The sequence below is a fragment of the Leptonychotes weddellii genome, chromosome 15 (assembly GCF_054177405.1).
Source record: "Leptonychotes weddellii isolate Sample4059 chromosome 15, ASM5417740v2, whole genome shotgun sequence".
In the NCBI taxonomy this organism is placed as follows: Eukaryota; Metazoa; Chordata; class Mammalia; order Carnivora; family Phocidae; genus Leptonychotes; species Leptonychotes weddellii.
Window position 1 is genome coordinate 4,205,088 of NC_138383.1, and position 11,130 is coordinate 4,216,217.

Here is an 11,130-nt window from a genome sequence, read left to right on the forward strand (position 1 = left end):
CTGATATGTCCCCGGCCCGGGCCCAGTACTCTGCTCCCATGCCCTAGGCAAGAACAGAACTATACAGAACACCTCACGTTTGCAGAACACTTGGAAGTGAACAACACGGTCTCATCATCATTTGCTTCTTGTGTCGTAACAACGACCCCAGTGAGATGGACCTGCCTCTTCCCATTCCATGGTCAGTGATGGCAACAAGATGGAAGGGACTGTGGAGGTCTCCGGACTTGGCCTTCACAGTGAGAAGTGGGGCTCGGGGAGGCTAAGTGGCTTGCCCCACATCCCCCAGCCTGCTGGACTCGCAGCCACCTGCTCAGGTACAGCCCCCTCCCCCCTCCAGGCTTGACCATCCTCAAGCTGCAAAAGCTGCAACTAGACCATTTTAGACTTTCCCAACTCAACTTTAACAGTCTGTAATTTTATTCTACATTCAAAAAAATAAGCCTATTGATGGAATAAAAACCCTAAACCAAAACACATACACACAAACCAGAGAAAGATGATCCCAGATTAACCAGGTTTTTTGTAAAAGTCAAAGGCTTTGCAATTCCAGGATCTCGGAGCACACTGCCTGTATTAGTCGGGGTTCTCCAGAGTTGGAATCAAGAGAACGCACGTATAGAAGGAATTCTGATGTAGGGAATAGGCTTGCACGATTATGGAGGCCGACAGTCCCAAGATCTGCAGTCGGCAAGCTGGAAACTCTGGAGGGCGCGATGCTATTATTCTGGTCCAAAGGCCAGCAGGTTTGAGACCCAGAAGGAGACAACTTTTTAGTCCGAAGGCAAGAAAAAGCCGATACCCCAGTTTGAAGACCACTAGGCAGGAGGAATCCTCTCTTCCTTTGGGGAGGGCAGCCTTTTGTTCCATTCAGGACTTCAACTGATTGGACAAGACCCACCTGCATTAGGAAAAGCGATCTGCTCCACTCAGTCTACCCATGTAACTGTTAATCTCATCCAAAAAAGCACGTCCAAACACCCAGGATAATGTTTGACCAAATATCTGGGTACCGCATGGCCCAGCCAAACTGACACATTAACTACGGCACCCCTCCTGAGAGATTTCCAGAGACAGGAGGGCTAGAGAATGTCCTCCCACGGCTCTGATCTGCAAGAGCTGGAGAAAGGACGTCACCACCACCCCAGCTGGGAAAGCAGGGTGTGTGTCTCCCATGAGGCCACAAGGTGGCATCCGGGAGGGCCTTCCGGGGCCAGAGCTGGGACTACCTTGAGCTTCAGCGGCCTGGGGGGCTGAGCTTGGGTTTCACTCTGGCTGTAGCACCAGGACTGTGAGATCATGGGTGTAGACTGGGTTCAACTCCACAGAGACCCACACTGCTCTACGGATGGAGCTGGGAGCGTCCTCCTCCCTGCAGCCATGCCTCTTGCTCCTCGCTGGTTCCCAGAAATAGCCCAGAGAGCAGGCCGCAGATTGTTCTCTCCTTCATGGGTCACAGGACACAGAGCGGTTGGGCTGATGCACGGAGGCTCAGTGATTTGCATATCCAAGGGCTCATGACTGTTTCCCAGTGGGTGTCAACACGGGTCCTGGAGACCGAGTTCTTAAACCCAAAGGCAAGGTCAGAGCGGGAGAGGTCTAGCCACTTCTGTTGGGGAAGCAAGGGCAAGGGGCTCGACTCTCATGGGACCGGCCTCTCAGACGTCCTCCGGGAGAACAGCGCTGAGCTTCGCAGTCACCTGCCGCCAGCGAGTGGGCTCGGCTTTGCTGTCCCGCGCACACAAGCCCGGGATGGGACAGAAGCTGCAGGCCTCAGCAGCCCCAACTGGTGCTTTGGTGATCTGGACAAAGGAAAGAAAGCCTGAGTCCCAGCAGGACAGCCGGTGTTATTGTCCCTCGAGGCAAATTACCTGTCTAAAACCCTAACTAAAAACACCACCACCCACAAACCTCTGTTTTATAAAATAAAACAGGGATCTAGAAAAGCACATGGATCCAACAAATGACTCAACCCCCTGGAGCTGCCGGACTCCCCCACGCCCACGGGGCTTCCCGTGATGAAACCACCATGGGGGGCTGGGGGTTCTCATCGCGGTTGGGCTGGTCCCACACAGACGCATCCATATGACTGACCAAGACTCTCAGATGAACCACGAGAATGCCGCCACTAATATGATTATGAAAAACAGAAACTTTGGCGTACGCTGTCCCTGTTTCCTGCCCCATTTTTGAAAAAGTTGTCTGATACAGACGTAGGGCGGTAGCCAACACGTACCACCCTCTCCCCGTCTGCAGCCTCGCTGGCCCTAAGGCCCCCCAGTCCTTGGTCTCCCCCTGCACCTTGGCGCCCTCTCCGGACTCGGCAGGAGGGAGCGCGGCCACCTGACCCCAACATGCTGTGTTGCTGGCTAGAAATTCTGAGGCTTCCTCTTTCTTTCCTCGAAAATCCCAGTTATTCTATTTCTTCCCCCACAAAGCTCAGCCTTTGGAAAGCCTGAGTTCCCCCCGGATGCCTCAGTCTCACCAAAGTATCTCTCGGTACTGGGCTTCCTGCTTCGCTCACCTTCAAGCTGTGTCCCCTTCGACATCTCTTCACCTCTGTCCTTCCTGATTTGTATGACTTTCCCCTTTGGTGCTTTTGTCTTAGAGCCTTATCTGTGGCCTTTTCCACTTTGTGTCCTCCTAATTCCATCTGAATTTCTGAAGTGATTTCATTCATTTCTAATTCTTGTCACTTTGTTTCTGAACTTTTCTAATACATTCTTTCCTGTCACGTTTACTCTCTTGACGTCTTCAGGTTCCTTAAAAAAACCCCAAAACACAGCCTCTCACACCCAGAGGACTGGTGGTCGCCAGAAGGGGCGGGGATGACGAAGCACAAACTTCAAGGCATGAAGTCGGTCAGTCACGGAGACCAGAGGGATCCCGGCACGGGGATGTCAACGACACCGTGACGATGTTGCGACAGGCGGCGGCCACACTGGTCGTGGAGAACACGGAGCCACGCACAGAACCGAATCCGTAGCTGTACCCCCGAAACTAATCAACATGTGTGTTCACTACACTTCAGTTGAGAAAAAGAAATCATTTATACATTTGCCGGTTTTGTAAGCGCATCTTTCTGGCCTTTCCTTGTCTGTAGGATGCTCTTCTCATTCTCAGCTTCGTATGGACTGGACTTGGATCCTTTTCTGATGCTCATTTTTATGTGAAAGTATGTCATAAACTTTCAGAATGAAAGGGGCTTCAAGAAAGCATTTCTAATTCTACAGAGTGCCCTCTTCTGTCGTTTTTGGGAAGTTTAAAAAAATGTGTCCCTTTGCTTCCAGAGCTTTCCCGGCTCCTGCCCTGCTTCAGCCTCCTCACCCTCGTGTAGGCCCCGTCCTGCTCAGTTTTCATTCCACTCCTGGTGGGTTTCCCTCAGTGTGGGACCCTTCCTGGCAGGGAGCCCCGTCAGGCCGTGCTGGAAGCTCCAAGGGGCCGACCGTCCCACCCCACAGGCCCCTCGCCCGCGGCCCTGGCATCCACCATCAGGAGGAGGGCTTGCTCCAGGTCCTGCTCCCGTCCATCAGACTGAACACTGTTGGACACTGGGGCTTATGACTGTTGCTGGTTTGTGCCTCTGTTTGGGGTTTGTGCAGATACCTTATTGCCTAGACTGTGAATGCTGTCCACAGCGGTTTTTCATCGCGGTAGAAAATAAGTAACAAACGTTGCCCTTTTAATCCCTTTGAAGCCCACAATTCAGATGGCTGCAGGTTTGAGGCTTTGCAGTCTAGCTGCCGTTTTTACACAGGATGCCACTACCCTGTTCCCAGAACCCCTGCTTTCCAAAGCCCTTTCAAACAAAACTGATTCCCGGGGGGGGGGGGGGCCTGGGTGGCTCAGTCAGTTGAGGGTCTGCCTTCGGCTCAGGTCGCGATCCCGATGGAGCCCCACGCCAGGCTCCCTGCTCAGCTGGGGGTCTGCTTCTCCCTCTCCGTCTCCCTCTGCCGCTGTCCCTGCTTGTGCTCTCTCACTCTAATAAATAAAATCTTAAAAAAAACAAAAACTGATTCATTGGTCTGTCATGACAACATTTTACTGAGAACACCTCTGCCTTGACCGGAGAACTGAGAGGCGCCCTACGGTTGTGCTCAGGTATGAAATGGGGACGTGTTTAAGGAGAAACACGTATTCAAGGTTTGGCGGCCCAACAGAACACCGGGACCGTTGTTCAGGACTTCCCACTTTGTCACTACGTTCTGAGACGGCCGAGACAGCAGCAGGTAACACATGTTTTCTCATGCCGCCACCGTGAGAATCCGACGCTAACCCAACAGCTTGGTAAGAGCAGGCCTGACGTGAGGGCAGGCAGAGAACTGAGAGCCCGAAAGGACCTGGTGTGAACCCTGCCCTTCCTCCGGCAACACGCTAAGGCGTCAGTAAGGCACGCAGGTGCTGCTGAGGCGGGAATGACGCATGTCACCTCTCTCGCTTGCTGACAAACTCAAAACTCAGACTGAGCTACGGATGTGCGGACATCCACGCATCTGCTCGCCACCCCACATCTGCTCAGTCCACACTCCAAGGGAGGCTGATGCTTCACATTTCACAGGAAGAAAGAGACATTCTCTTCTTTAAACAGTTCATGTTTATTATTGATAACAGTAAAAAAATCTTTTAAAGACTATCAGTATTGTATTACCAAGAGTGAGGTAATATGTTTACAAAACATTTACAGAATTTGATATGCAAATAATGAATTTAGGAAGAAAACTGAGTTAAGACACTAGTAATAGAGGGGAAATCAAAAGAACCCTTAGTGCAGGAGGAAGGCGGAGTGTCAGAGTGCAGGGCACTGGAAGAAGGGGCAGAGTCCGGGTCCGGGCGCCCGCAGCCCCCTCCAAGGAGAAGCAGGTGCTGTGTCACTCATGAGGAACCCTGCAGGCGTCTGCGCAGTGATGTGCTTTGAACTCTGAGAGACGCGTTCAACTCTCTGGGGACAAGACAGTGCCACTGCTGAGCCAACTTAAAACGAACACGTCTTCGGACTGGGGGAGGGGGGGAATGGCTGCAACTCAAACAGTTCTACAAACATCCCTGGGCTGAGGTGGACTGTGGAGGGAAGCGTTTTCTTGGCAGCTGTCAGCAAAATCGCCATCTGAGACACAGAGAGAGAAAGAAAGAAAGAGAAGGAAGGGACCATCTTCAGGTCCTTATAATTTAGAAGCAGGAAGCACTGATCGGAAGCAGCAGAGGCGCACTAACCAACCCTACTGTGCTTTCTGGAAACAAGGCTTTCGGTGCCAATGGCGAGCGTATCTTTTCAAAGGCCACACACTCCGGGAAGGCCGGCAACCACGGAGAAGCCCAGTCTTCGGTGGTGCGGGCCGCCTTGGGGGCCTCCCTGACCCAGCATTCCTCACGAGCCCCCTGGGGCTCGCCCGCGGGGCCCACACTTGTCCACCCTGCAGCCACCCACCTCGGGCCTCGAGAGCGGATGGCAAGCAACGCGGCCCAGGCTTCCGTGCCGCTCACACCCGCCGCTAACAGCCATGTGGGTTTTGGCACATATCCTTAAAAACACAGCCTCTTCCAACACACGACACCACACATCACGTCCTTATCACAAACGCTGACCCTACGCAACATCCAGACAGATTCGCAAATGACCTGCTTTTCCCATAAAAAGCTGAAAAAAACACGGGCCAACACAAGAATACCACACTTTGTAACTGGGAATCAAAAACAAAACACAAAAGGCAAACCAAGCTCATATTCTGATTTGCTTCGAAGAAGAATCCCCTGTAACTTGATCTCACTTTCTACTCGCCCCATTTCTCACCAACACCACACCGACGCCCACCCCCCACCCCCACGCACCCCCACACTCACACATGCCCCACTGCCACACACATTGCCACGCTCACCCACGTGTGCCCCCACACACTGCCACCCACTCCAAACACCCCCCTTGCACTGCCTCACTCACACGCGCACCCCCCCACTGCCACACACCCCCCACATGCCCGCGCACGCACACACACCCCACACGTCTGCAGTGTCCCTCTATGAAGCAGCGGGGCTCCTGTAAGCGGCCACACAGCAAGAACACGCATCAGCGCAATGAACACTGGACGATTTCAAAACGGCAAACGTGACTGAGCCTTCACAACAGCCCTCTAGTGACTAGAAAGACCACATGGGCTCTGACGCTATCAAGCTAAGAGGAGGCAGAGGGAACCTAAGTCTAGAGTGAGGTCAGAACTAGCATTTGCAGGTAAGAACATACCAGAAGGAAAAGGGAAAGAATCCCTTCCGCGGGAGGTCACATACAGAAAAATCCTGCTCTGAAAGTACCAAAAAGATGTGGAAAGGAGGAAAGGGAAGCTGTTTAATGGTGGCGGTGCTCTCCTGGCGCTGTGGGGGGTCCCCGAGAGCCCCCGGGCCCACCCGCAGCCACTGCAGGACAGCGGGTCACCCGCCCGCGGGGCCCAAGCGAGGTGCTCCTGCAGCCTGCCCCCAAATGCTCCCCACGGAAGCAGCGCTGCTCGGAGGCCAGGTGCCTAGTGGGCGGCCCCTCAATCCGTGGGCCGTGCTGGCTAACAGCAGAGGGTGACGCTGTGACGTGGTGTGGGGACGAGCTGGTGGTTCCTGCCCCATGTAGGAAGGTGGGTCACCTCTGAAGGATGGTGTAGGAATTCATCCGCTAATGGACAGGGTGTGGAGGTTGCTGGAAACATTTTTTGCATCAACATTTGAGACGAAGTCAACCTCTTAATTGTATATAAACTACTTTTCTTCAAGAGAGCCCTTGTGCTCTGCTTTGATCTTGTGCACACTGTATACAAGATCTATGGCTATGGAGTTAGAGTTCCAACTACCTGTCGAGATAGTCTGGGATCAAGAACTACATGTGCCATCTGGAGAGCTATCTGCTACCTAGAGGGTGAGAGGTCTGCACAGTGTGGCCGCCGGGCGGCTGGCGGAACGCGGCAGGCTGTCCGAGGAGGCGCGCTGTCCCCTCCGCGCCCTGGGCGTGGGCGCTGCGGCACTACCTGGAAATCATGGAGCTGGACTGAGACTGGCTGGAGGAGGTGGTGGCGGCGCTCAGCTGGGAGAACCCGCTGTGGCTGGACTCCAGGCTGGTCATAGAGCCTCTGCAAACAGCACCGGGAGGGGCGAGGCATGAGGACCCCCCTGCGGGCCGCCCTGGCTCCCCGCGGCCCACTCGGCCCCCACAGCACTCACAAAGCAGGCTCCCCCAGAACCGTGGCTCCCTGCTGGCCCGGCCCACAGATGAGGTCATCAACCGGCCCCAACAAATGGCCCAAAGGCCGCTCCCAGCCGCCCCTGAGCCCCACCGTCCTTGCGGAGCCCCCCTGCCCACACCCGCGGTGCTGCGGGGGCCCTGGGGGCGGGGAGCCCGTACCGGAAATCCTCGGAGCCGATCACTTCAGTGTAGTACATCACTTTGCACTTGTGGGACGACACCTGCAGGGAGGCCAGCACATCGTCCACCCGGGGCAGGTTGGTGGCGGCGCACGCGGGCATGCTGTGGAATCTCCACTGCAGGATGTAGAAGCCCGGCCATCTTGTCACGTGTGAGCCCTGGAACGAGTCAGGCAGCACCGGCTGAGAACTTGCTTCCAAGCGCCTACCTTCCACGGGCCCTGGCGGACACCACCTGCAGCCTTCCCCGGGCCCACTCGGCTTCAGCAGGACGGCCGGCCATCTCCGTGGCTGGAGGACCGACTCCTCGCTCAGGGGCCAGTCCCACGCGGCCTCCAGCCCTGCAGCGAGGCCCTTCCCAAGAGCTGCGCAGGCCTCGGGGAGGGACTCTCCGTGTCTGCCCACCCCAAGGACTTGCAACCTTGGGGGGAGGGGGTAAGGCCACAACAGAAGCAGGCGCCTGGAGAGGCGGGATGAGAGAGCTCAGGGGGCCCTTCATTCAGCCTTCAGGGGGTCAAGAAAGATCATCTGACCAGGCAGTGCTCTCCTGGACCTGCTTCCAATGATCTTACCAGAGCATTCTGGTTAAAAGGATGACAATCTAAAGTACAATGTCAACCTATGAAAATTACTTTCTTCATTTAATTCTGAAGCTTAAACCATCCATTACTTTTAAAACTAAATAAAATACTCTCTTTTATTCTACTTCTCAAACCACGAAACACTGACAGGCTCATCCCTGAAAACTGTAAAGGCAGCAAAATTATGCATCTATTATGCAGGCCAGGAGCACCCAAGAACCACCGTTTTCAGTACAAGCACTCAAAATAACTGGCCAAAATGTAAAAAATGAACTGACAGAGCATTTTTAAATGAATGAGAGTGCTCAGTAATGACAGCTAACAGCTCCCTCAGCACTTGCTTGTCTCCCTGCTATTTGGGGTGACTGTCCTCTCGGTGGAAGTCTGGGTCCCAGCTGTCCACGTGCACTGAATGCCTCTCCCTTCCTTCCAGGTCGCTCTTGTGAAACTAACTTCTGAAGAAAACTCATGCACTTGAGATAAAAGTTATGGATTCATTCCAAAACCCCTGCTCAGGGCTGAGTTCCTTCTCTTCCTGGGGCTTCCTGGGCCACTCTGACCGTAACTGACGCCGCACACCCCTGCGGGCTCCCCGCAGACAGTGCCAGCCACGCAGGACAGTGATGAAGCAAAAGACCCTTCTTTTTGAAGACAAAATACCCAAGCTGTAGAGAGTCCCAGATGGCTGTACCTGCACACTTTCCCCTTCTTTGCAGATCAGAGGTGACTCCACCATGCTGTAGTCACGGCCCAGCTGCCAGACTCTGTCTATTAGCTGCACGTTGTTCCCTCCTGGGGAAGTAATGCTGTGTGCCCCCAGGGAGTCCTTTTTGGGAGGCTGGGGCGACCTCTTGGAGTGGTAGATGTTGAAGACAATGTCCCCTTTGCACACGTCAAAATCCCAAGTGATCACTGAAGAGGCGTCCACAATCTGAATGAGGATCTGGAAAAAGAGAGTGCATTAAGCAACCAAGGTAAGCACGAGCCCCCCCAGTCCTGAGCCCCCCAGTCCCGAGCCGGCACTGTGGTGCTTCGTCCCTGGGGGAGCTTCTGGGCCCAGCCGTGTGTGTTGTGGGAGGGAGGGAGACATGTCCCGTCAGCTGTGTCCTCACCCGCACCCACCGTTCTGCCACCCAGCTTTTCCTGCTCTCCCTCCTCCCAACCTTCTTGCTCCATGTCACGTGCCAAGCTCCATGCTCTCCCTTAGCTACACCTGCAGCCCAGAATGCCCACTGCACGATCCCAGGCACTCCAACTTCCCCCACTGCACGATCCCTAGCACTCTGACCTCCCACTGCACGATCCCTGGCACTCCGACCTCCCACTGCACGATCCCAGGCACTCCGACCTCCCACTGCACGATCCCAGGCACTCCGACCTCCCACTGCACGATCCCAGGCACTCCAACACACTGGCTTCTGGCTGTAAAAATGCCTTAACAACACAGAGCAGAAGTGACTCAAGATGATACAGAAGTGGTTCCATGGATTGTTCTAGGCTGGTGAGCACAAGGATGGTCCCAGAGAAGGTGGGAGCTAAATAAAGGGCACATGGAGGAACAAAGGAAGTGTTCCGGGCAGGGGGAGGGGACAGACTCCCAAGGAGCAGTGGTAGCTTGGGGAGAAAAGAGCCACGTGGCCCGGGGCGGGGGAGGGGCCTCGGCCCCAGGGACTGAGTGCCAACCCAAAACCCAAACTTCCTAATGGCGCCCCTGGAAGGGTTTGCAGCAGGGAATGGTCAAAGTCAGAGAGTTTCAAACATTACTGTGGGAGGGATGTGAGAACTGAACCCAGCTGTGACACCTCAGCGGAGGCCGTGCCCCCGGCCCCCGGTGAGACCCGTCTGGCTGCTTGTCTGGCTGCTTGCTCTTCGGCGCTCGGCCACCTGTTGTCAGTCAGGCAGACTCCTTGATTCCACCACTGCTGCTTCTCACCACACAGACCCCACCTCGGAATCTCCCTGAAGAGCAGACTCCCTGGAGCACAAGAGTGCTATCTGGGAACAGCGACGGTCCTTCCGCAGCACAGTGGCTCCCCAGGGGCCGAGATCTCCCGGGACGCAGCCCCCTCTGCTGACAGGCACCCTCCTTCCTGCACTCACCGTGGGGACACTGAATTCAGCCTTTATTTCAGGGCTCTTGTGTCCTTGATTTGTGTTTTACTTCACCCCCAAAGCAGGGTTTAGCATTCTGATGTAGAAAACCTTCACATCTCACAGATAATCCTGTGATGCACGAGAAACGTCCTATGCCACGGAGTTCCCTCCCACAGACAAGAGCGAGTTACCTAAGGGAAATAAGAACTCCACCTCCTCAAGCCTGGTCTCCAAATAAGGAATGAATATAAATAACCCTCAAGACAGTCATGAAAATCTGAGATTTCCCCTACAGAATCTACGAACGAGGCGGACCAAACCTGCCTCTGCTAGTTCAAACACGGCAAAAGCACCCACGTGCCCCACAAGCGAGGGGCCGGCCATGCGAGGACCCAGGCCAGCAAGGACGAACGCGGATGGCAGTAAGGGGTCAGCTCCCGGCTACCACCAACAGCCTGAGCCCACGGCCCCGCGCATTGAACGCTGGCTCGGTGCCCAGCGCCCCCGTCCTCAGCAACAACCCCTGAGACACAAACAAATCTGCCCAGAGCTCAGGAAAGGTGAGTTGGTTGTGAGCCCTCACAGCTCAGACCACTCACGATGTCACAGGACACACAGCGTCTGCAAAACACAGGAATACTCTTGCTTCCACACCCAATGTGACAGCAAGAAGGGAAAACAGAGATGTGCTACTTTCTCCTCACTCCATATGACTTACAAAAATGTGCAAATCCCTTAACAAATGTAAATAACCAAAGCCCAGTCACGAAAAAACAGAAAATGAAACCAGCCCTACATAATCGTTAGATAAACTAGATTTGAGAGTCAACAATCTTCCACAGGAAAGCCCTTCCACACGCAACCCATCCCTGTGCTCAGGGGTCTCTGGTAAAGCAGAGGCCAGGAGGCCTAACCTCCTTCCGGGCGCAGATCCCTCGAGAGATGCCTGTACGTCAGTCAGTGCAGACTTTTACCTCAACTAAAGATCTGAAAAAACAACAACAAAAATCTAAAGACAAAGACCAGAAAAACCATTTGATTCTTCTAAAGTAAATCCTAT

General features: G+C 54.4%; 1 protein-coding gene across 1 annotated transcript; it reads right to left on the reverse strand.

The window, feature by feature from the left end:
• Positions 1–397: 397 nt before the first annotated feature.
• Positions 398–8,989, reverse strand: SEC14L1 (SEC14 like lipid binding 1). Its single transcript, XM_081804409.1, has 4 exons — positions 8,668–8,989; positions 7,376–7,554; positions 7,002–7,103; positions 398–5,104 (listed from the first exon to the last, which is right to left on the reverse strand). Exons 1-4 carry the CDS (start codon positions 8,710–8,712, stop codon positions 5,089–5,091), a joined length of 342 nt encoding a protein of 113 aa, XP_081660535.1. The 5' UTR covers positions 8,713–8,989; the 3' UTR covers positions 398–5,088.
• Between the last annotated feature and the right edge of the window lie 2,141 nt (positions 8,990–11,130).